Source organism: Scleropages formosus, chromosome 16 (assembly GCF_900964775.1).
Source record: "Scleropages formosus chromosome 16, fSclFor1.1, whole genome shotgun sequence".
NCBI classification, from domain to species: domain Eukaryota; kingdom Metazoa; phylum Chordata; class Actinopteri; order Osteoglossiformes; family Osteoglossidae; genus Scleropages; species Scleropages formosus.
In genome coordinates this window covers 25,150,120-25,176,265 of record NC_041821.1, presented here as the reverse complement: position 1 = coordinate 25,176,265, position 26,146 = coordinate 25,150,120, and the positions used below count along the sequence as shown (strand labels likewise).

The following is a 26,146-nucleotide window of genomic DNA, read 5'->3' as shown; positions in this document are numbered from 1 at the left end:
TTGAATTTCAGTGAATTTATTTTCATATATTGTGATGGGCTCCTGTCACATTCAGGATGTGCTCTAGCTGATCTGGCACTTTGTGCTTCTAGGATAGGCTCCTAATCAGTACAGCCGTTACTTGGGCAACCAGTAAATGATGGCAAGTGAATAAGTGACTGTGATAAAGCACCCTCCCTAACAAGATTACCCTGGTTGATCTAGAGGTCAACATTGGTCTAAATTTCAAGCAGACATCAAACAAGTAGCTGGCTGATATGTTTAAAGAGCTTTTAATGAGGAAACTGGGAGCCCACGTCTGGGGGGAATAAAGCAGGGCGTCATTGCACATATTTGGCAGAGAAAAAAACCACGCCAGGATTTAATTATAGTCAGATGCGGACTTGCTTTCTTACAAAGATCCGTGTTTGCGTTTTTAATGGATTTTATCACTTCCTGACGATTGCTTAATGCTGAATTGCACCGCAATTGTTTTTGACTCCATTCTCACTGGACATACTGTTATAATAAAAGCCTTCTTTTTACTGCTTGGCTACAATTTACATCACCATAACCTATAAAGCACCTTCAACACGAGCTGTTTCTGATTTAAGTACATTGTTACATCCCCATGAAGCAATGCTCCACTTGTTTATGCATGTCTTGAAGATGAGTATGACTACATAAGCATGCTGAGCATTTATGTAAGCTCAATTTTAGCCATGTCAAGAGTATCTGGAGGTGCAGACACCAATATGTAAATATTCTCCCAAACACCTAACCACAGTTTTTGTTTACACTCATAACGAAGGAAGAGGGCTAAAAATGCTAGAGACCAGTTTGTTCGCAGCATCTCATAACTCTAGATCGTAACAGAACACAGGCTATTTGTACATCACAAAAAGATCTTTCTTAATATATTTTACAAAATTTTAAAAACAAAGAAACAGATAAACGAACGAATGAATGAATGAATGAATGAAAGAAAAGTGGAACACAAAATGTTAAAAAGCACTTTATTTCAACATTTCAAAGTTTTATGCAAGTAAAACACTTGAAAAATCAGTAGTTTAGTTTTTTATTAAATAAATCCGGATTTGATAAGCAAATGCCATAAACCCTGCACCATTTTCTAACAAGGGATGTGTATTTTATTGTCTCATCGTGTAATATTATTCCGTGTTTTATTAAAATAAAACAGTTTATTTACATATAACAATGTCAAAATTATTTTAAAAACCATGTAAGAGAAATATTGGAATGACAGGTCACATGCAAGGGCAGATCCTGTCATAAGTGTGATTATGCACAGATGAACTGGTAGAGAGAACTATCCACCTGTGTAATGAAATATTTTTGAATATTCATATCTATATTTCTTGAAAATTTAAGAACCACAACTGACTTTTGTTGAGTGCATCAGTTTCGCTATAAAAAGCTCCAACAGCACGCGATGGGGTCAGAAGTTGACATATGGGACACTGTCTGCTTTCAAATGTTGTGTTGAGCGCAAAGGGTGTATGACTAGAGCTTGACCAAGAACACACTCGAGGAGAAGAGACCCGACGATGAAAGGGGGTGAGCTGTCATTTTTGTTTTGCATACGCACACGGTACAGGATTTACAAAACAGTCACGCTATTTTCTCGTCCCTGAAGTGCCAGCCACACTTTCCAGAAACCAAATGGACATAAAAGCAGTGCAAATGGCACACAACCAAGGGGATGGCGGGGAGAGGTTGTGGGCACATGCTGCTATACTGAGTGTGGCCTCAGGGCTGGACGCCATTGAAGTACATGCGACGCCTCCCCAAGAGCGCTGTGTTTTCACTGCAGCGCCTGCTTGCCACCAGGCAAAGTGAGACATGCCACAAGTTAATGAAGGTGGCTATTCTGCCCCATCAGGAAAACAGGAAATGCCAAGGTTCTTTTTAGACAACACTGGGACACATGTGTTTGCCCATGTTTGTATCTTCCCAAGGCTCCTGCGATATTTGCGATAACGGGGAGGTTTTCGGTAAGTGTAGGAAATTAAAGAGTTATGTTTGACTTGCAGGGGGCACAGTGGTGCAGTGGGTTGGACCGGGTCCTGCTCTCTGGTGGGTCTGGGGTTCAAGTCCTGCTTGGGGTGCCTTGCGATGGACTGGCGTCCCATCCTGGGTGTATCCCCTCCCCCTCCAGCCTTACCCTGAATTGCCGGGTTAGGCTCTGATTCCCCGCGACCCCGTATGGGACAAGCAGTTCAGAAAGTGTGTGTGTGTGTTTGATTTGCCGAAGCATTCCCATGTATGTCCTCTACTCATTTCTCTTCACTGACTTCCCATAGCTGCTTGGATCAAATTTAAGACCCTAGTTATAGCCTACAAAAGCATCAATAGAACTGCTCCCAGATATCTACAAGACTTGGTCATCTGCTACACCCCAACGGGACTGCTACAGTCTTCCACATCTGCCTGCTTGGTGGTCCCATGCATGAAAAGTAAAGCACGGAGGCTCTTGGTTCTGGCTCCGTTATGGTGGAACGACCTCCCCCTCAAAACTACTGAATCTCTGTCCACATTTAAAAAGGGTCTTAAAACTCACCTGTTCCAGACTCACTTTGGCCATGATCTCTTAAGTCCATGTAAGGTATAAATGTTTATGCACTATAACTTTAAGATCATGTCCGGATCAATCCTTTACACAGCTACTCCTGTAATGTAACGTAAATGTTTATATGTATCTCCAAAAAAAAAAAAAAAAATATATATATATATATATATATTACTAGGGAGGGAATCAGGAATCATTGATATTCTGGTAAAGTTTTATACAGCTACTTGAGTGATGTACATTGGTTCATATGGTGGAAAAGAACAAACTAACTGCACTTAAGAATCACTGTCTGCATCTATGTCTCATTTCCTGCTAATGTAATGCACACATTGAATTTTCTATAAGATGTATGTCACTTTGGAGAAAAGTGTCTGCTAAATGAATACATGTGAATGTAAAGTAAAATGTAATGTTCTTAAAGTAATGTGACAGACACCTTTCGGGAGGATCCTACTTGGGATCCTGCTGAAATGCACCTATTTAACTCTTTCAGAAAGCTGGTGTGTACCAAATGGTTCCAAGCACCCAACCCCTCAACTGAATTCTTACACTAGGTAGAGTGTGTCTGTTTTTCCAATATACAGGTTTTCAATAAAAAAAAGGAAAAAAATCCGAGCAAAGGCACAGCTCACAGTGAAGGCTGCTTATGCAACTGCTTGAAAGCCATTGTAAGCCTTGTCATTCAAATGACTCAACCAACTTCAGAAATGTGGTCTATGCAGTCCTACTCCAGTACCCTGAAAATAAATCCAAAATCTATGCATGAAGATGTTTCAGCATATTCAAAATCTGCTGTATGTTGGTTTTATGTTTCAATCTGACCCTTGCAAATATTGTGCCTCAACATGATACATTCTATGTAATTGAGCTGGGCTGCAGATAGTGGATCAGTTAGAGCAATTGGGTTTGAATCTCACTCCTGCTGTAGTACTCTTAATCAAGGTACATTCCCTAAACCTTAAATATTACCCAGCTATATGTTTGTATTTATATTTTTTGTATGGCTCTCAGTGTGCAGACTTGATGTTGTAAGTGACTTTGGACAAAAGGCTCAGTGAAATAATTAAAATAACAGTCTAAATTCATCTGACTGTAACTTTAGAATACTTTGTAAGTCTTCCAGCATTTTGACTGAAACACTAGGTAGAGCAGTACTAAATTTTACAACGCCCTCTCATGAGCGTTACAATAAAATTCTGTCCTTTTCACCGTGATGTGATTCATGTCTTGGTGTTTAACACGTCTACATGTGAAAGGAGTTTCGGACATTGTTGCAGTCCCTGCCAAGGGACTCTTAAGCATGGTTTTCAACCTGCCCCAGTGAAATATCCAGCTGTAATGGAAAATAATAAACAGATCTTACGTGGTCGGGTATGGTTACCATAACAGTGGATTTCTAAAACAAGGGATGAAAAGTTGCTCAAAGCTTTAGTAAATAAGAGAGAAAGTTGCAGAGCACAGGCTTTCAACTTTTGTACATCGTGTTTGTCAGTTGAGGAAAATAAAGTTCTTTTAACTTGGACTTGCTGTCTTTTGAAAACTTTGAACACATTTGGAGTTTGTGTCCACAGACAGGCTATCACAAATGAAATCTAGTGAGGCTACACACACAGTCAGGGCGTACAGTAAGCTGCCAGGAATTGCGGTCCCACGTCATGTGACTTGACTTATTTTTGTCGTCAACATGCTGCAGTGTGAAGGAAGTGTGTGGTGCTGCTCTGCATGTGTGATTCACTGATGAAAGCAACTACAGAAGAACTGGTGAGAGCAAGACCAAAAACAGATGGGGCAGAAGTGTGTGGAATGAAATTTTGTTTTACTTATTCTGTTCTGTAATTCATGAAGTTGTTGTGCAGTAATCATGTGAACTTAGTAAACGGTTTGAGCTGTTGTGTGTACGGAGTCTGTTCTTCTAAGATAAGGAAGCATGTGCTTGTACGAGAACGCCTTAACGGTGAGATCAGAAACGGTTTTGGTTAAGGGCATGTGTGCTCAGAATAGGGTTAGAGTATCTGAAATCAGGACCTGCGTACATGACTGAACGTAACTGGTATGTTGTGATAAAAGAACGTTTTTTTCTATGCCTAAGAGACAAGCTTGTGGTGGACGTAACAGCCCCACCCCTGTGTGTATAAACATCTGCCTGCTCGCCTGCCTCGGTGTGACCCTCCCCAGGAGGCTCACCCGTGCGCGCATGAATAAATGAAGTTTTCTGCAACTCGGGTCCAGATCCCATCTCCGACTGTAGTATCTTTGAAAAAAGTACACACACACACACATTTTCTGAACCACTTGTCCCATGCGGGGTCGCGGGGAACTGGAGCCTACCCGGCAACACAGGGTGTAAGTTGAACAAAGTACTTATCCTAAATTGAGAGTGTAAAAATTACTCAGCTGTATCAAAGGGTAAATCATTATCAGTAGCTTCACGCTGTAAGTCACCTTGGAAAACAGTGTCAGCTGAGTAAATAATCTACAGTCATCATCATTACTCGCTCTCCCGACAGCTAAATTTTCACTTTTCCACTCAGCAATTGTTAACACCACTAACGGTTCATCGGTTGGCACTCTCAGGTCAACATCCGCTTTGGGCCTGGGAAGATTAGGTCTGGTGAGAGACTGTGTGATGCACTGCATTGTGGGAACTACCTGCCAATACTCTCAGCTGCACTCTGACACTGCAAAGTGTTGCTTGCATAATCACGTGTTTGTGTCTGGACCCAAGTATGTTCACATGTTTGTCTGTGCTCAAGGGAAGAGGTTCAGTCAGTGGTTCACTGAATCTCTGACCAAATGCACATGGCCCGGTCCCACTGCTGTTGACCAGCATGGCACATTAGTGTCTTGCAAGCTAATTTACCGCTTCCCTTATGCCCTGTATAAAGAAGGATGCTGAAAGAATCCAGATGCAACTGATTTCCGCTATGCCCTGGGCTAAAGCGGCAGGCTTATTGAAAAATGCCACAATGAGTGTACAAAAATGACCATGCATTAGTGTGTTACTACGCTTACGAGGTGCACTGATACTTCAAATCTTTTCAATGGTATCAGTGGCAATTTAATACATTTAGAATTAACAGAGATACTCTGGCATCAAGTCTCTCCAGCAGAAGCAGGATGTTGTGGCACAAGTTGCGTTTGACCTGCCAAAGCAATTTGTTTCTCTCCTCTGGCTTCCTGTTGATGCCTAATTCAAGTTCAAGGCTCTGGTTACACCCCACAAGACCATCAAAGGATACGCACCCTGATACCCACAGGTCCGATCACCCCAGCAAGACTGCTAGACTCCCGAACCACCGGCCACCTGGTGGTCCCCCTCATGAGAGGTCTAAAACAGAATATCCAAAGGACCTCAGTTTTGGCTCCAGTGTGGTGCAATGAGCTCCCTCTGTCACTCCAAACTGCTGAATCCCCTTTAACATTCCACTAGGGTCTCAAAATGCATCTCAGATCTTTCAGATCCACTTCTCCCCATATCTGCTAACAACTGCATAGATTTGCACCACGCTATCTGTCATGATGACTCATGAATTTCCAGTCAGCCTCACTTCTACAGGAAGGTACCGGTGTAATGTGGAAAGTGGTACTGGACAAGCTGACTGTGCTCAATAACCACACGTGTGCAACCGTAACTCTCTGTCGGTTGGTGAAAGGAACTTTTGTTCTTTAAATGTGTGTATACAGAAGATGTGTATAAGACCTGGCATGTGGTAAATGCTTTGCTGCACTCTAGCAGCTATGTCATAGCACAGTAAGCCAGCTGCAAGTTTACAGGGGTAATGAACAGGAAGTGATGTCATGCAGAGGTGTTCCACTCACCTGACACAGGTGCAAAACCATTCTCTAGGAGCAGAGAGGCATGCACACAAGTGAGAGAGCAATCCGAAGTGAAGGACACAATGTGGAGTCAAAAAGATGAGCACAAGTGAGTCGGTCACAAATTCAAATGACACATCTACTGTATGAACAGCAACAGAGTTGGCCACCGAGGGGCGCTGCACCACATACCTCTCGCTTGGCCAGCAGTACATTGGGCACTATGTGGGGCAGGCAGCGGCCCAACGTCAGCAAAAGGCTCTCCTCGCTGCTGGCAATGTGGGAAACCTGTGACGACAGGACATAGACTTCATAAGCTCAGACCATAGTTAATAATGCAGCACAAAATCTACATTAAGGCTACAAGAGAGAGGGAAATATGGTAAATCAACTGGAGTCAACAAGTACAGTAATAAAATACTGCACAGTAAACTCTTTATAAAAAAGTGCACACATCCATACTTTATCATTTTTTTCAATAAAAGAAATATTTTAATAATTAAAATTAATTACATTCAATTAAAATGGTCTAAGTATTAATTTCACATTACTGAAATCTTGGATGCCGCAGCTGTGCTTTTCATGTGAAATAAAAAGTTAAACACACACACACACACACACACACACACACACACACACACACACACAAACACACACACAAAAGCCCAACTGGCTAAAAAAATGAAGGATTTGCTTCCACTGCAGTGGGCCTGATCACCCCACATACCTCTGGGGATGGAAGCAATATTTTGAGCATTGTTGGACAGGGTTTTTGTTGCAGAAGAGAGAGTGCAGAGGGAAGAGAGCTGCTCTTACCTCGGAGCCAAGGCGACTGTCAATGGACGTCCGGCAGAAGGACAAAAGCGCTTTGTGAAAGGCAGGTGAGAGATTCCTGAAAGCAGAAAAAGTAGCTGTCAGATTTTTTCATTGGTTTCTCACTTTTCTCTGAGTCCCTTGCAATGTCCTGTCACTGTATTGATCTACTGTGAAAGACAGTACCGTTAACTCTCTTTTGTACATCACATACATTTAGACATAAAAATAAAAATATGAATGATGGATGGAGCTTTGGAAGAGAATAACATTATAAAATGGTCTGATGACTGATGACTGATTTTTATTTTTCTTTTTTTTACTTTTGGTCCTTTCCAGCCAGCCAAAGTGTATAATAATAATAATAATAATAATAATAATAATAATATCTTCAAGGGAGGGAGGAGGAAGGTGTAAAGAATGACAATTCATTCCAATTCTGCATTTCTAAAAATATTTTTAAATGATATACAGGCAGTCCCAGGGTTAGGAACGTCTTACTTAGGTATAACCCATAGTTACGAACAATACCTGTAAAGCCTACTGTATTAAAAATTCGACATACAATGATTTGTAATTACAAACGGGTGCTATAAAGTGATTGGAAAAAGGTGAAATGTCAACAAACATTGGAAAAGCAAAGATTAATGTTTCTTTAATGCTTTTTATACCTACATGCATGCGCACACACACACACACACACACACACACACACACACACACATTCTCTCTCCTCCTCCTCCTTCCCTCTCTCAATTATAAATACCGTATTTTTTAGCATATCCAGAAGTGTTTCTTTAATTTTTTTTTTTTTTGCATAGAAAGGTACATTATATACAATATACTAAGACAAACATTTGACAAATTGACGTTAGACATGAAGCGTACCTAACTGTTCCAACTTATGTACAAATCCGACTTAAAGACAGACTTGAGGAAAGGAACTCATTCATAATCTGGGGACTGCCTGTATTGAGTTGTATGCTTGAAAATCATTTAAAATGTTTAAATGAAGTATTTTTTTTTTTCACAATTCCAGTTTAATTTTTCTAATTAACCATGCCCTTTTTCTCAATTTTTTTTTGAAAATGTATTAAATGTTGTAATATTGTATCATAATATTGTGATACACTGGAATGTCAGGACATTTCAACATCCTGCCACCCAAGGTTGTGTGGAGATGAATATATTCATTTGTTTAAGAAGAAAATGCCAAAACTTCTCTGTTCAAGACCATTAATGGTTGACATACAAAGTGTAGAGTTAGACGGCAATTTTAACACAATGATGTACTCAGTCATGTTTTTAGAGTTGCTTAAAAATGTCCTGAGCGGTGTTTCCCCCTAGTGGCTCTACACATACCACTGTCCAAGAAAAATTCAAAGATCTAGAGCGTAATAGCGAGACATGGGGACGCACTGAGTAAAGCCAGTATGTCACAGCTCCAGAGCTCCTTGAAGGGCATGGGTTTGAGGCCAGCTCAATAATATGTGGCATTTACATGTTTCTCCCCATGACTGCATCCCTCAGACATGCACAAAAAAGACACTGGCAAACCACTGTGCCTTCACAACCATTTGAGTGGTCATCAGGGGTCAGGTTCCACTGATTGGCACTTGCAGATACACAGTTAAAAATGCCGCATGGGTAATCCATCAACGTACATGTAACTTCAGAGAAATTAAAAAGAGGTGGATAATGACCAATCAGGCCCGTTCTTCAGAGGTGGATAGCAGGAAACAAGTAGAAAGCTGAAGTTTCTCTGCAGTGGCTGAGTGGGTGCTCACCTGTTGGGCTGGTCAAGGTGTGTTGAGCTATGACTCTCCAAATTCTGGCTCTTTGACTTTGCACTGGGGTGCAAAGGAGGGGAAGGGTCCACATTCAGGCTGGCATCCTGCCTTAAATGGGCTACAATGTCTCCTGGCCATGATGCCTCTCTGGTGCCCAGACAATGTTGGCTATCCTGAGGACTCCTGTCAGAAAAGTGACCTGACCTTTGAAGTTCCTCTTTACCCAAGGAGACCACAGAGGAAGTTGAGATACTCTTCTTCAGGGTGTGGATTTCACTGTAGATGAAACAAAACTTGTTAGTCATGCCCTGTGCAATAAGCCCTAGCTAGTGTGTCAGTTTAAAGCAGAGTTGGCTAACCCAGGTTCTTAGAGATCACAATTTCTATGTCAGTTCACAACAATGCAATGTCCTCTCCTTTCCTTCAGCATTCTCAGATTACCTCACTATTTTTACGTGATTACATGAGTTTTTGTTTTACTCTTTGTCCAGTTCCCCATGCCACTGCTCAACTTTTCACTCCAAGGGAGCTATCACATTAACTTGTGATTCACCCAACTTCTCAACAGCAAAAATCCTTTATTCAGCCTCAAGGGTATGGTTCTCAATGCTATTCACACTATTGGTTCAGTTGGAAAGTTTTCTTCTTATAGCCACAATGGAGCACTAGAGCATTAACATTTGGTAACAAAGCTTTCGCAATGCTGGTCAGCTAGTCAGACACCTCTCTTACAATCCTCATTTGGCTATACAGTATGTCTCTTTCATCCATGTTACAAGCTCCTCATACAATGAACTGGTATGGATGCGAGCAGAATGAAAGGCCGAAACAGTCATGCCTCAATTTTCCCCCACAGTGGCTTTACATTAATTAATGTGGCTGATAGTTTTCTCCAAAGGGACTTACAATATTAAGTTATCTGCAATTACCAGGCCATTTACAAACCAGAGCAATTTAGGGCAAGCACCTTACTCAAAGGCACTACAGCTAGAGGTGGGGTTCAAACATTAACATACAGTATATCCTTTCAGCTGATGTTTTTTTTGTCCCTGAAGTAACTTGCAATGTTAAGGTACTTACAAATACTTACCCATTTATACAGCTGGGTAATGTCACTAGAGCAATTCAGGGTAAGCACGCTGCTCAATGGTACTACAGCTGGAGGTGGGAATTAAACCTGCAACCTTTGGGTCCAAAGGCAGTAACTGTAACTACAATGCTACCAGCTGACCCATTCACTTTTCTGAGAATAACAAAAATGTGATATTTCTTTTCGTCCTTGGAATAAGACGACAACTCAACTGTTTTTTCTTAAAATCAATATTTGAGAAATAATATAAAAATTGTGAGGTTCTAGAGTGGAGCCATGATTTAAGCGGTGATCTTTTCAACATTTTCTTTAAAACGTACTAGGACGTTATCTCTAGTCTAAACTGAAATAGTGAGAACATTTCCATTGTCAATTTCCATGGTTCCACACAGAGTGCATGTTGGCAGAATGGATTTAAGGCATGTTTTTTTGGAACTGTGTCACATGAATTTTGTTCAAGAACTTAATTCGTAGAAATCCATTTACAACAATGGGGTGAAAAGAAACTTGAGTGCTGAATTGCATTGCTGTTTTTTTAAGAAAAAATTGAGCTGTAATTTTCTTTCATTTGTTCAGATTTTAACAAATCTGAAACAAATTCTTTTGTTCACTTTTGCTTTTTTTATTTATTTTGTCATTTTGTTCGATTTTGGAAAAGTGTAAAAAATAAAAATCAAACAAGAAAAATTCTCAGGTGGAAAAATAAACACACACACACACACACACACACACACACACAGAGTCTGAAACCGCTGTTCCCAAGCAGGGTCGTGGCGAGCCGGAGCCTAACCCGGCAACACACAGGGCTTAAGGCTGGAGGGGGAGGGGACACACCCAGGATAGGACGCCAGTCCATCACAAGGCACCCCAAGCAGGACTCAAACCCCAGACCCACCAGAGAGCAGGACCTGGTCAAACCCTCTGCTCCACTGCACCACCGTGCCCCCCATTGGAAAAATAAAATATTTTTGAAAACATACAGTACTGTGCAAAAGTCTTACGCACTTAGATGTTTCACAAAAATATTTGCTTTAGATGGTTATTTAATGTCTTCTGCATTAGTGTCAATGGGAAAGAGCACATTTTAGATTTCCAAACATTCCTTTTGCAAAAAGTTACAGTATTACAGTAAGGGATTGTATGTCATTAAAGAAAGAAAGTACACACACAGAAACCACTTATCCCAAATGGGGTTATGGTGAACCAGAGCCTAACCCAGCAACACTGGGTGCAAGGCTGGAGGGGGAGGGGACAAACCCAGGATGAGACACCAGTCCATTACAAGGCACCCCAAGCAAGAATCGAACCCCAGACCCATCAGAGAGTGGGACCTGGCCAAGCCTGCTGTGCCAAGTGGATGTTCACAATGGATGGTTACTAAGCTTTGTAGGAAGTGTATTAATTAAGAGCATTATTTTTGGAAGCATTCTCACTTTACAGCTTTTTTCCCCCAAGTGCCTGAAACTTTTGCACGGAACTGTATATTATTGATTAAAATACATATTGTTCAGGCTGCATGTTACACTAAAAAAAAGTTACACTACCACCCTTCTCTGCTGACACTCAGTGTACACAGCTCATAGTCTCTGCTGCAATAAACATATTTTATTTTGTGTTAAATTTATGTAGTATTTTTTCTTTCTTGGAAAGTGTTTATCAATGGGGGGTGTGGTGGCGCAGTGGGTTGGACTGGGTCCTGCTCTCCGGTGAGTCTGGGGTTTGAGTCCCGCTTGGGGTGCCTTGCGGCGGACAAGCGTCCCGTTCTGGGTGTGTCCCCTTCCCCTCCGGCCTTACGCCCTGTGTGCCGGGTAGGCTCCGGTTCCCCGCGACCCCATATGGGACGAGCGGTTCAGAAAGCGTGTGTGTTTATCAATAGTTTCCCAAAGAGAACAAGTTAAAAAATGTGCTAAGATGAAATTTTGTCTTGGTTTAAGGACTTTAATCGGTGTTGAATAAAACTGCAGTGTGAAGCAAGCTACTACTGGCAAAGTTAGATATCTGAATATTTTATAAAGTCTATTTCCTTGTAAATACTTTCTTTTTAAAATGCTTTGACATAACTCCTATTTTACTGCAAAGGAAGATGTTAAAATATTTGAATTAATATATTCAACTTGATACTAGTTATTGCATTGTGTTATTTATCCATTTATCTTAACTTACATGTTGTAAACTTTCTTCTCTTTTTATTTTATCGTGTCTCTTCAGATATATTAAGGATTGGATGCATTTTAAAACTGTAATTAACTGCATCATAAAAATGATCTTGGAAACCATCAGGGAATAAGTCTGAACTCTTGTAGTTGTACTAAATATTTCTTTTTTGCACAGCGTACATGTGACTGCAGCCGAAATTTTCCACTAACCCAATGCTGATATCCTTTGTTTATAGAGTAAAATAAATCATTAACCCAACTACTTTGAACGTGTTCTCCTTACAACCCTAGTTACACATGCTTGTCTCTAGATGGTTCTAAATTATTTTTTCATGCTGGCCACCTTGAAACTGTTGGGTCTCCAAACAATGCCCTGTGTCCCTCTTGCTTTAATGTACCTCTGGAGATGCTTGATCTGTTCTGCCAAGCTCTGTTTCTCGCTGTTCAGCAGGTCGACCTGGTACTGCAACTCCAGTACTACCTCTGCATGCTGAAATTGAGGTAAGATATCAGTGTTTCTCCACAACCACATAAACATTGTGTACATCAAGGAAAAAGGTGTACAGGTGAAAATGTAATGAAGAGGACATAAGGGAGATGGAGAAAATGAAGGTGTGATGTTACTGTGTCTATTTCTGCATGAAGAAGAAAAAGTAAATTGTACAGATATTGTCCATTTTCTCAAGAACCTTACGCAATCAACACAGAATGGAAGGCCATGCAAAACTATGTTACGACAGCCTAGAAAGCTCCTATGCTTTTAAGGAACTCTGGTTGCTCAAACAATGGTCCTTGTACTGTTAAGTCACATGCCTGGATGCGTGCCACCTCCTGCAGGGTCTCATGGGTAATGGATACTCCTAGCAGTTCCTTAGCCTCCACCCCAACACCGATGTCTGCAGTGCTCCTGGGGAATGTTGGGCGACTTCCCCCATTCCGGTAGAGGTGCAGGAGCCCGGGGGGCTTCGGAATGTTCAAACCCACATCGTCCCACAGCTCAAAATCCTGCCATGGTAGACAATTGTTGTGATCAGTGCACACAGAGCACCAGCAAGTGAACCATACCAGCACAAGCACAGTAGCAGGATTTTAACCTTAAATACTGTATAGCATCTATTTGTTGGCTGTGAAAAATAAGAATTTAGATGATGCCTTTGTCCGAGATGACTTATAGTGAAACCATCAATGTTTTACCAATTTAAAGAGCTGGGAAGATTTTACTTCAGGGCAATTCAGGGTAAATAGCATGATAAAGGGTATTACAGTGAGACCATGATACTACCTAGGTACTTAGACTGCAACATCAAAGGCTTTATGAAGTTACCTGACAGTGCTATTTATATTTTATTTGACCGCTTACAGTTTTGTTAGACTTGAATTCAGATGTTACATTGGTATGTGCAAAAGTACTGTTGTCAATATTATTTAATCTGTATAGATATGCCTGATGATTATTACACAAAGCAATAAAACCAAGAAACTTTGCCAGCATATTCATTACCTGATCATCATTTTCATCTGAGAATGTGATGGAAGAGAGCTTGTAATTATTTTTCAATAAATACTCGTTGACAAGGAAATTCAAGGCTCTTTTCTCAAGAGGACGGATTGGCTCCTGAAAGATGAAAGAGACTCATCTGACAAGTTTTTATAGGATCCAAAGATAGAGCAATATTATTTAATTTTAAACACTCAGTTAAACTGGAAGCAATTTCAAAAGGAAACAAATATCCTGCCTGTCTATCTCAGAGCAAATACCAGTCTTTAACAGGAAGTCAGTCCATTGCAAAGCTCGTAGACACAGACTTTACACAGACACACAATAAGGACCGTCTAAAATCACCTAACCGCGTTTTTTTTAGATTGTGGTCAAAACCCATATAAACATGAGACTGCATGCAGACTCCATACACACTAAGTAGGATTCAAACCTGAAGCTACTTATTTGTGATGGGTAAGACTACTCTTGTATCTCAACTTACAAATGCAATTGGGACCAGAGGATGGTTGTTAACTTTTAATTTTTCGTAACTGCACCCACTACATCACAAAAATGAATAATACAGCTTAATCATTTCATTGATTCACAGGTTAGGTACTGCTAAGAAAAACTCTGATAAAGCTAAAATAAATTTAAAAATTTGCTATAAGGCCTTTACTCTGTTTCCATCAACAGCTCATTCAGTGCTGTCTCTGTTCCACAATAAAGGAAAAATGAGGCTGAGGCAAAATACAACATTAATGCCAATTTATTTTACTACATTTATTCATTCACCTGACACTTTTCTTGAAAGCAACTTACAATCTTAAGCTCCCTATAATGATTTACCTAGCGGGACAATATTTTACTGAAGCAATTTAGGGTACGTACCTAGCTCAAGGGTACTACAGCAGGTGGTGGGATTCAAACCCGCAATCCCTGGGTCCAAAGGTAACAAATCTAATGACTATGCTAGCAGCTGGTCCAAGATTATCAGCCTTTATCAAAATGAAGCAACATTAAAGTTCTCTGTTTTAAAAGATACAAAATCTCCACAATGTATTCAAAGTGTTGTGTGACATTGTGACTTGTTCTTCCATCAGGTGCAAAAGAAGAATCAATCAGTGGACTAAAAGGAGGGTGAGCTGTGGTGTAATGTTGGATTGTATGGGGAGAATGTATTAAAAACCTTCACATTAAATGCCAACCTCATGTCTCATGATAAACTAACAAAACTGGCCAGGAGGAAGCCTCCGATGCACCAAATAAACATGTTTGACAGCATCTGGTTAATTTAAGTTTGCTGTCAAAATAGCACAATAAAAGAAACATACCCCTGTTTATTTTCTGGATAGTTTCTGTAATCAGAGATAATAAATGCAATATGCGTTGACTGTGTATGCTCCATGAGGTTGCCTGCCCCTCACACCCCTCCTTCCCCCCTCCACGGCTTGAGTTTGTACTCTAGCTCAGTGTATTTTGCTGTTCCTAGTGGTAGAAACATGAAGTGCAGGGCATTTTTGCTCTGCAAAAAGAAATTTTTAGAAAACATAGCAGTGAAGAAATTGCGATTAAAAGTAATTAAACTTGGAGTCAAATGTTACAACAAAGTCAAATGTTCGTAACATGAGGCACAAGCATACAATCCTACCCAATTAAATGTCTTTCCTTCTTAAATTTTCCCACCTGTATTTCTGGACTGGATTTGAAGCTCCGCTTCTCTTGTGATGGAACTTCCCTCTCTGGAAAGTAAAGGAAGACCAATTTGTTGGCCTCCGTACAACTGGCATGGCCCCAGGAGCTCAAGCGGCTCTCAAAGCAGGAAGACGGAAGAAGTAAAAGTAGAAAGTACACCACCTGCAGCCTGAGTCAAGTTGGCGCGCAGAGCCTGAATGGTGTCCTTGGCTTTCCGTAGTTCAAACTCCAGGACTGGACAGGGAGTGGATTAAACACACAGGCATCAAATGAAGAAAACGGGAAAACCAAAACAAAAGAGCATGGATGGCCATGAAGAACAGAACTAAAGAGAGACAATGGTCTCCAGGAAGCAGAGAAAAAAAGATACAGACTGGAGCATGGAAAATATGGCACCCATGAACATGCAGCAGAGGAAGGAGGTTGGAAAACAGTTTCCATACTGAAGCCAGGCCTTACAGCCAACACTGATGTAGGACGGCCAGTGAGCCTCGAGGCTTGTGTTCAATTTAAAACTCATAAACCCATGTCTCACTGATACACTCCTTTTTTCAGAAAGGCAGTTTTGTACTCATGACTAATACAATTATACGCAAAGACGACTTTTAATAATAATTCGTTGGTGGCATTGCCCAAGTGCAGACTACACAATCACAATTTGCACAATCCACAAATTTCTTCTAGCTCTGCTCTTTTTGTCGGAAGGCATTATTTAGACAGCAAGTCTGTTCAGTCACCCACAAATTAAGAGCTATTTTTCCTGAGAGGAGGTAGGCTGGAAAAGCACCATTCACCCTCAGACCACACTATCAAATATACCCATACCTTACAAAACAGTGTTAACTCATTCTCTGAAATCACCCTGTTAGAATAATTCCCGTTGTGAGGGGGTCAAAGTATCATTACTTCTTGCAGAAAAAAACAGTTGATTCCTGGACAAAAATAAATTTGCTGTTGTACTGAATAACAAGACTGTTGTATGAAAAGGGTATATATTTTCCATCAGCCATTGTACAGAACCTTGTTATCTGAGAACTGAATGCATACCTCTCTGTAAATAGTGAGCAAATACAACTGATAAGTTTCAGTGACAGCAGTGATGTTAATTTTGAGTGTGTGATTCTTGTACATGCTGACAAAAATGCACTGAAACCCTCATAAACCATTGGCGCTTTGTGTTCATGATGTGTGTGGAGCTTAATAACCAGACCCATGTTTTCTAGTGAGGATCAGATGTGTTAGAGGCATGAAAGAATTACAAATTAGTTACTACCAACTGAACAAGACGTGTTAGACATTTGGTTTGAAGCTGGAACCAGAGAGTCAAGTATATATAGGCAGGATATTTTTAGTGCTGCCTAAGTTTCTGAGAAACTTCAGGTTGTGGCTCTTGATACACAGCCAGTCACTGCTGTTGCACAACACCCTGTCTAAAGGAAAATATGGCGATTCTTCTTCTGAATTTCCCCAATACGCAAAGTTTTCTCCCCCTATTTTTAAAAATGCAACCAGAAAGAGGAGAGTAATGAGGTCATGCTGCTAATTTTGAGGGTCATGTGGGTGGGCCTTGTTGGTTCTCGAGCCTCTATTAGACATGAAGCTTGCCTAGTCACAATGTGAAACCAGCAAAACACACTGCCAAAGCCCTCATGTGGACGTTGTGCCTTTCCTTCCTTTTTTACAACCGCATGCACAAATTTACCCATTGTCTCTCCATGAGGTTGAGCCAAAACAGCTGCCTCCTCAGACAATCTGGAACAGGTGCAAAATGGCTCAGAGTTTGATTTCTGGGAGTGGCAATGAAGTCCATACTGCAATGCAGACTGAGAGCATGCAGGATGGAGACGTCAGCACACGGTCGGCATGGTTGATGAGTCATGGATAAAATTGTGTGCTGTTTTGCCCAGTGTGAAAACCAAACCAGACACTCCTCGACACTGGGGGGGGGGGGGGGGGGGGGGGTTGGAAAGATTAGAAAGCCAGAAAAGAGCCTAGGTCACACCATCATGGCAGGGGTCACAGACACAGGGCTGACTCTTGACAAGGGCTGCAGGAAGCATAATGGTTAAGGATTCTGACTTTGTAACCTGTAGGTTTCAGATTTAAGTCATGGGAGAGGTTCTGCTGTAGTACTGATAAATTGCCTCAAAAAAATATTATCGTACATCATCTCATGGCTAAGGACAAATAGGTCCGGTAACACAACTGACTGGTCATTCCAACGTGTGATATAAGTGATTTTTTTATGCTCGCATGAAACAAAGAGGTATCACAGAAAGTATCTGGCCCAGAGAATAAAACAATTCCTTCCCTATTCTACATTTCATGGGAACATTTTTGTATTGTGTAGTTACAGTTGTATGCTTGAAAATTACTTAAAATTTAGATTTTTTTTAAAAAAAAAAGGTTCTCGCTTCACTCAATATCTCACCACAAGGGACAAAAATGACCAAACATTACTAATGGCCTACCAATCTATCTACTATCTGATCTACTGTTTTCAGCCACCTTCTCCTCTGTAATATGATTTCTTCCAATTATGTGTTTCCAAAAAAAAAAAAAAAACTCTTTGCTTGAATGCTTGAACATCAGTTAAAATTTTTGAAATAAAATGAATTTTGTGTTCTGCTTTGCAATATTTATTGAAAATTCTGGAAAATATATTAAAAAATAACACTGTGACTGCCTGGTCATTCAAATATCCACCCACCTGAGGTCCCATTAAATTCATATGAACTGTGTATCAGTAGGTAAATGTCAAGAAAGTAACACAAATAAAAAAGAGAACTCGGTATATCTGAGACTGAGATATTGACATTGACGATTCTGTCAAATGCTAACTGGCTCTGTGTCGCATGATTCTAACACCTCTCCTCCCTAGGGAATATACACTACTGCCTCATCTGTATTGACTTGTCATCTATAGGAACTTGTGCATGGAACACTAATCGTATCATTTCATTTTAGAAATATTGCTGGAAAAACATTAATTTGATTATACCAAACCTGTCTCATTAGAACACACAGTAAATATGCACACCTCTCACTCTCAGCATAACTATAATGTATCTTTAACGTTAAGAAAAAGTCATTTTTAAAGTTAGTTCAAGGTTGGATCCTAAAACACTGATAAGGATAGAAAATTATCTGATTAATCTTTTCTTACATGCAAAAGTTCATATACATAGAAGTAAATGTAGCTGCAAAAAACACTTTGTATTTCATAATGAAGTCGAGTAGTATTATTGGTACTATCTTAACCTCCATTAAATGCAAAGCCCTAAAAACTACTGAGATGTGCACGAATGTCAAAATTGTGTGTACCATTAATTCTCATATTATTCATATTTCTCTTTGTCTTCGGTTTTCACTGTTTACTTTTGTAGGAAAAGTTAAAGTGAACCTCTTCACTGGTGAACCAAATGCTGCATATGGAAAGCTGATAGTGCTTCATTCAGTGTGTTTATTATAGAGGTGGAAGTTTCACCCACAACAGGAGGGGACTGATATATTTGCATTAGATTTGTCATTTATTGCCACTAGCTGAGCAACTAATGATTATCTGTGTGTGCATAACCCTGTTTTTGATCAGGCTATATAAATACTGTATGATTACAAGTTTAGAAAGTGAGAAGTACATTTCCACATTTGAGGGACTCTCTTGCAGCAACTGTTGGTTAAGGTGAAAGTGACTTGACAGCTGTAAAAAAACGAGACAGAGTGGAACCTTTAATATTACAACACACCCCTCTCCCACACACAAATAACCATAGGCTTCTGCTGTAGAAAGTTCATGGTAAGACATCATACAGTGCCTAAACACAAGCACACACATGCACCCACAAAAGCACCCATGCTCAAATATGTAAATGTGTTTTGCCCTCTCTCTAGAAAAGTGTTACCCAAGGGGGATGATATTGTGATACTGCAATTCAAAGAATGATACCTGAACTCCAACCCAAATGAGGGAATAAGATGGCTGCTATCAGTATTAGGACATGGAGGTGAACCAGTACACTGAGTGTATACCGATATAGCGAAACTAACATGAAGATGGTCTAATACAGCAAAGTTAGAGAGAGGGATTACTGACTGACTTTACTCTGAGTTGTACATCACTTTGCATTTATCAGACACTTTCCTCCAAAGCAACTTCCAATGACCTATATGTTGCGTTATCAGCCCACACACCTTATTCACCAAGGTGACTTACACTGCTAGATACACTACTTACAATGGGTCACTCATCTGTACATGAGTGGAACACACTCTCTCTGTCACTCACACACTATGGGTGAACCTGAACAGCATGTCTTTGGACTGTGGGAGGAAACCCAAGCGAACACAGGGAGAACATGCAAACTCCACATAGACCGAGTGGGGATCGAATCCATGTCCTCTTGCACCACCCTGGCACTGTGAGACAGCAGCACTACTTACTGTACCACCCTTACTTACTTTGGAGAAAAGTATCTGTGAAATGATGGCATTAAAATATAATATAATTTCAATTCAATTTATTTTTATAGAGCGGTCTTCTCACGCAGTGACACAGAGCGCTTTAACAGAGGGATGTTGTTTGTCCGTTGTTGTCGACAAGGACCATCTAGTCAGGCTGGGGTAGGGGCGGGGGTGCATTGTGCGTGCGCAGATGGCTGATTAGACCGATTTGCGCATGAAATGTTCTCTGACACTGCGGACATGTAATTGTGTCATTTTGTTGGGAATGAGCCCCTCACGATTTCCGTTCCTGTCGTTTTTGCATGGCTAAAGTTGTTTTGTTAGCTTCATACAACACAGCGCCTTTATGTATGGAGGTGCGCCATCTTGTTCTGTTCTTTGCAGATTCTTCCCAGCTATCCGTGTCAGTGCCAAATGCCTTTATGGACAATTTGAGCGTGTCTTTGAATTGCTTCTTCTGACCACCTCTAGATTGGTTACCTTGGGATAGCTCGCCATAGAAGAGTCGTTTGGGAAGCCGTAGGTCTGACATGCGTACCAAGTAACCTGCCCATTGAAGGTGGGAGCGCATTAGAATAGTGTGAACACTTGGTAGGCCAGCACGGGCGAGAACCTCCGTATCGGGAACCTTTCCTTGCTATTTAATAGCAAGAATTCTACGTAGGCATGTTGTGTGAAAGTGGTTCAGTTTTCAGGCAAGACGACTGTAAACTGTCCATGTCTCACTCGCATAGAGCAGTGTAGATAGTACGACTGCATGATAAACAGTTTTGTCTGCAGACGTATGCCTCTTCTTTTCCGCACATTTGAATGTAGTCTGCCAAAGGTTGCACTGGCTTTGGCGATTCTTGCATTCACCTCGTCATCAATTAGAACGTTTCGGAACAGTGTGCTTCCAAGGTACGTGACCTTATTCACTTTACTGAGTCTTTTTCCGTTTATTGTGAAGTTAGGCTTGTCATAAGGTTTTCCTGGAGCAGGCTGGTGTAGAACTACAGTCTTCTTCGTATTTATGGTCAGGCCGAAATCATTACAGGCCATGGTGAACTTGTTGACGCAATACTGCATGTTGGCTTCTGTAGTGGCATTGAGAGCGCAGTCATCAGCAAACAAAAAATCCCTGACAGTATCTGTTGCAACTTCGGTTTTGGATTTCAACCTTTTAAGGTTTAAAAGTTTACCGTCAGTACAATAGTTAATATGGATTCCAACATCTTCCTCACTAAAGGCATCAGTCAACATTGCCGAGAACATAATACTGAACAATGTTGGTGCAAGAACACATCCTTGTTTGACTCCATTTGTGACAAAAAAGGGCTCAGATATTACACCGTTGCTTTGGACTCTGGTCCGCATGTCATCATGAAACTGTCTCACTAATGAGATTAATATTTTTGGACAACCATACTTTGCCATGATTTTCCACAATCCTTCTCTACTACCCATATCAAACGCTTTCGTTAAGTCAACGTAGGTGGAATATAGGTCAGTGCTCTGCTCTTGACATTTCTCTTGAAGTTGCCTCGCACAAAACACCATGTCGATAGTACTGCGTTCTTTACGAAATCCACATTGACTTTCAGGTAGGAGTCCTTGATCAAGGTGTGCAACAAGACGATTAAGCAGCAGCCTAGTACGAATTTGTCGGCACTGGATAGTATAGAGATGCCGCGGTAATTGTCACATGTTTGGCGGTTCCCTTTATGCTTGTACAAGTGAATAATTGAGGCATCCTTGAAGCCTTGAGATATTGCCTCCTCCTCCCAGATTAGTTGAAAAAGTTGCAGCAGTTTCATGGTCAGTCCCTGTCCACCTTGCTTGTAGATCTCGGCTGAAATGGAGTCTATGCCGGGTGTTTGTCCATTAGACATCTGATAAATCGCTTTCTGTACTTCTTCAAGGCTGGGTAATTCATCAAGGGATTCGTTGACATCTACTTGTGGTAGGCGTTCAATCGCTTCTGCATTTATGGATGATGGTTGATTCAGTATCTTGTAAAAATGTTTGATCCATCTATCAAGAATTTTTGATTTGTCATCAATAAGGAGAGGAGATACATGGAAAATGGTAGGACCACAAATTTCCTTCAGGCTTGCGTAGCAGTTCTTCAAGTCGTGCCTCTCCGCGTAGCCTTGAATCTCATCGGCCTTATTTTTCAACCAGGCGTCTTGCATGTGACGCAGTTTCTGCTGTAATGACCTACGTATGTTGTTTAATGCAGTTTTCTTAGTAGGTGAATCTGGTTTGCTAAGATATGCTTGATGAGTACAGTGTTTTTCATTTAGTAGTTTTTGGATCTCGATATCGTTTTCGTCAAACCAGTTCTTGTGGTGTTTTGTTGAAAACCCCAGGACATCGACAGCAGTTTTGTAAACCGTTTCTCGCACTGCCTCCCAGACGGTCTGTACGTTCTGCTTAAGTGATGGTATCAGTTTAACACGTGCGTCCAGTATGTTAGCAAGCGACATCTGAACGGTGTTGTTCGTCATCTTGCCGATATTTAGATGTTTTGTTGCTCCTTTACATTGTGGACGTCTCTTAGGATGAATACAAATATTCAGTTTCGAAACTTGAGACGGTGGTCTGTCCAGCAGTCAGCGCCACACATAGCTTTAGTCACTCTGACATCCTGCCTGTCCTTTTGTCTGATTATCACAAAATCTATCAAATGCCAATGTTTGGAGCGTGGATGCATCCATGATGTCCTGTTACAGGTCGGGAGATGAAATACAGTATTAGTTATCAGAAGCTGATGTTGCTGTTGCAGCTGCCAACTCCATAATTACCGATGACTCCTTCCCACGAGGTACTATCAGTGCTGAATCTTGTACTGAAGTCACCTAGGATGATGAGCTTGTCTGCCTTAGTAACACTACTAAAGGATAACGCAATAAAAACAGATACAAACAAAGAAGATAGTCGACTAATGGCTACCATAATAAAGTGCTTTTACAGAGCTATAAGTATGCCTACTGGCCACCGGGGAAAGGAACAAAAACTCCCAACTGAAGGTTGAGGGAGAAAATATAAATATAAAGTGAGACCACACTGAGGATTTACACTGACAGTGCAACCGGAAACAGGATTAATATGTGAAATCATTAGCCAAATGTATACAGAATATCTATGTGAGTTTGGAACAATCCAACAGTCTCACAAAGAGAACTCTTTCCCTGAACAGCTGAGAAATCAGCCAGCACTAATTGGACATATTAACATCATTTCTGGAAGTTCCATTCATAGCTGGTAGGCCCTGTGGACAAAATAATAACAAGTCATATACAGTTGTAGCACGCCGAGGAGGCGAGGAAGGGGGGCGGAGTCCAAGGTATGACAGCCGCAGCTGGGACTAATTGCTGTCTCTATTTCATCCCCTGGTCCGCCAGTGAGGGGAGAGAGAAGGAGGAGAAAGACAGAGAGACGGAAAGCGACAAGGACATTTCCAGACCCTATCCCAGCCCCAGATCACGACCCTGCCCCTGGTCTCGAGTCCCCGGACGTCGTGGCCGTCCCGAAGCACTTCCCCGACACATCTGTTCCCGGTTCCCCCGTTCCCCCGTTCCCCCCCCTTACCTCCTCACCTGCCCTATCCTGAATAAAGAGTGTACTGTGCAAAATCCTTAGGCACTTAGATGTTTCACAAAAATATTTCTTTTAGATGGTTATTTAATGTCCTCTGAAATAGTAGTCAATAGGAGAGATCATATTTTAGACTTCCAAGCATTCCTTTTGCAAAAAGTTACAGTATTACAGTAAGGGTTTTGTATGTCGTTAAAGAAAGAAAGCCCTTCCTGGATCGGGGCCTTGGCGTGGCAGAAGGGCTTGCGTGATCTAGGGATCTCCAGAGCTTTGTCATCGGGAGCATTATGCTCCTGGTAGGGTCTCCCAAGGCGAACAGGTCTGGAGTGAAGATCCAGACTAACATGATACAAAAACCTCCATGAAAAATGGAAACAAGAGAACGTTTACCCTGCCTGGAATAGGGTCACCAGGACCTACCCCTGGAGCCAGGCCTGGGGGTAGTGTTCCTAGGCGAGCACCTGGTGGCTGGGCAGCCCACGTAGCCCGCCCGGGCTCAGGCCGAAAAGGCATCGTGGGGGGGCCATGTGGGCCCACTACCTGCAAGATCCAGCATGGGGGTCCGGTGTTGTGCATACCTGGTGGCGGGAGGGGGCGGGGTGGCGCATGGCGTCACGGCCCTTCGTGACGAAAACTGGCTCTTGGTATGTGGAATGTCACCTCACTTAGGGGGAAGGAGCCGGAACTGGTGCGGGAGGTTGAGAAATACCAACTAGATATAGTTGGGCTCACCTCCATTCACAGCGTTGGCTCTGGAACCAAACTCCTCGATAAGGGGTGGTCCCTCTCCTACTCAGGAGCTGCACGAGGTGAGAGGCGCCGGGCAGGTGTGGGGATACTCACAAGTCCCCGACTGGCTGCCATACAGTTGGAGTTTGCCCCGGTGGACGAGAGGGTCGCCTCAATGCGACTTAGGATCGCAGAGAGGAAAACTTTGACTGTTGTGTGTGCTTATGCACCAAACAGCAGTTCAGAGTATTCGGCCTTCTTGGAGAAGGTGGGAGGGGTTCTGGACAGGGCCCCACCTACGGACTCCATTGTCCTGCTGGGGGACTTCAATGCTCACGTTGGCAATGACTGGGAAATCTGGCAGGGGGTGATTAGGAAGAATGGCCTGCCCGATCTGAACCTGAATGGTGAAATGTTATTGGACACCTGTGCTCATCATGGTTTGTCCATAACAAACACCATGTTCGAACACAAGGATGCTCAGAAGTGTACTTGGTACCAGAGCTCCTTGGGCCAAAGGTCAATGATCGACTTTGTAGTCGTTTCATCTGACTTGAGGCCACATGTTCTGGACACTTGGGTGAAGAGAGGTGCTGAGCTGTCAACTGATCACCATGTGGTGGTGTGTTGGATTAGATGGTGGGGAAAACTGATGGACAGACCCAGTAGGCCCAGACGTTTAATGAGGGTGTGCTTGAAACGACAGTCAGAGGACCTTGTCCGGAATGATTTTAACTCACACCTCCGGGAGAGCTTCTCCCATGTCCCGGAGGAGGTAGGGGACATGGAGTTGGAATGGACCCTGTTCAAAACCTCCATAGTGGAGGCAGCCAGGCACAGCTGTGGCCAAAAGCTTGTTGGTGCCAGCCAGGGTGGCAACCCGAGAACCCGCTGGTGGACACCGGTGGTGAGGGAAACCGTCAAGCTGAAGAAGGAGGCCTTTAGGGCCTGGTTGGCTCTGGGGGCTCCTGACTCAGCAGACAGGTACTGGCAGGCGAAAAAGGCAGCAGCGGCTGCGGTTGCAGAAGCAAAAGCCTGGGCATGGGAGGAGTTTGGAGAGGCCATGGAAAACGACTATCGGTCAGCTTCAAAGAGGTTCTGGAGAACCATCTGGCAGCTCAGAAGGGGGAGTTGCCTGGTCGGAGGAGTTTCGCTCAGGCTGTGCTTAGCAGGAGTGGAGAAACTCTGACCTCTGATGAGGACATTGTCGGGAGGTGGAGGGAGCACTTTGAAGAACTCTTAAACCCAAGTGATATGCCTCCTTTACAGGAGTCAGGGCCAGAGGCTTTCGGGCTGTCAGAATCCATTTCCCTGGTGGAAGTCACTGAGGTAGTTGGTAAGCTCCACAGTGGCAAAGCACCGGGGGTGGATGAGATCTGCCCGGAAATGCTTAAGGCCTTGGATGTTGCAGGGCTGTCATGGTTGACACGTCTCTGCAATGTTGCATGGACCTTGGGGACAGTGCCCTTGGATTGGCAAACTGGGGTGGTGGTTCCTATCTTTAAGAAAGGGGACCGGAGAGTGTGTGCCAACTATCGGGGCATCACACTTCTCAGCCTCCCTGGGAAAGTCTATGCCGGGGTGCTGGAGAGCAGGCTCCGGCCGATAGTTGAACCTCAGATTGAAGAGGAACAATGCAGATTCTGCCATGGCCGTGGAACAGTGGACCAGCTTTTACCCTCTCACAGATCATTGAAGGGGCATAGGAGTTTGCTAATCCAGTCTACATGTGTTTTGTGGACTTGGAGAAGGGCTATGATTGTGTTCCCCAGGAAATTCTGTGGGAGGTGCTTCGGGAGTATGGGGTACCAGGGCCACTACTGCGGGCCATTCGGTCCTTGTACATACGGAGCGAAAGCTGTGTCCTCATACTCAGCATTAAGTCAGGCCTGTTCACTGTGGGTGTTGGACTCCGCCAAGGTTGTGCCTTGTCTCCACTCCTGTTTGTGCTTTTCATAGACAGGA

General features: G+C 42.3%; 2 protein-coding genes across 3 annotated transcripts in view; both read right to left on the bottom strand.

Annotated features, from left to right (window-relative positions):
- The window catches only part of LOC108919687 (RAB11-binding protein RELCH homolog), a 42,722-nt gene extending 30,003 nt beyond the window's left edge, over nucleotides 1–12,719 (bottom strand). Inside the window, exons 1-5 of one of the 2 annotated variants that reach the window (XM_029259110.1) lie at nucleotides 12,636–12,719; nucleotides 8,989–9,267; nucleotides 7,205–7,280; nucleotides 6,581–6,676; nucleotides 6,392–6,415 (exon numbers count right to left, since the gene is read on the bottom strand). In XM_029259110.1, the coding sequence (XP_029114943.1) occupies nucleotides 6,392–6,412 (21 nt within the window). In that variant the 5' untranslated portion in view covers nucleotides 6,413–6,415; nucleotides 6,581–6,676; nucleotides 7,205–7,280; nucleotides 8,989–9,267; nucleotides 12,636–12,719. The remainder of the gene's footprint in view (nucleotides 1–6,391; nucleotides 6,416–6,580; nucleotides 6,677–7,204; nucleotides 7,281–8,988; nucleotides 9,268–12,635) is intronic. The other variant, XM_029259111.1, reaches the window with a different exon arrangement.
- Nucleotides 6,515–26,146, bottom strand: part of LOC108919671 (RAB11-binding protein RELCH homolog) — a 41,994-nt gene continuing 22,362 nt past the window's right edge. The window contains exons 3-11 of the mRNA XM_018727876.2: nucleotides 15,575–15,646; nucleotides 15,404–15,459; nucleotides 13,739–13,852; nucleotides 13,051–13,242; nucleotides 12,636–12,727; nucleotides 9,196–9,267; nucleotides 8,989–9,051; nucleotides 7,205–7,280; nucleotides 6,515–6,676 (exon numbers count right to left, since the gene is read on the bottom strand). Coding sequence (XP_018583392.1) covers nucleotides 6,515–6,676; nucleotides 7,205–7,280; nucleotides 8,989–9,051; nucleotides 9,196–9,267; nucleotides 12,636–12,727; nucleotides 13,051–13,242; nucleotides 13,739–13,852; nucleotides 15,404–15,459; nucleotides 15,575–15,646 — 899 coding nt within the window. The remainder of the gene's footprint in view (nucleotides 6,677–7,204; nucleotides 7,281–8,988; nucleotides 9,052–9,195; nucleotides 9,268–12,635; nucleotides 12,728–13,050; nucleotides 13,243–13,738; nucleotides 13,853–15,403; nucleotides 15,460–15,574; nucleotides 15,647–26,146) is intronic.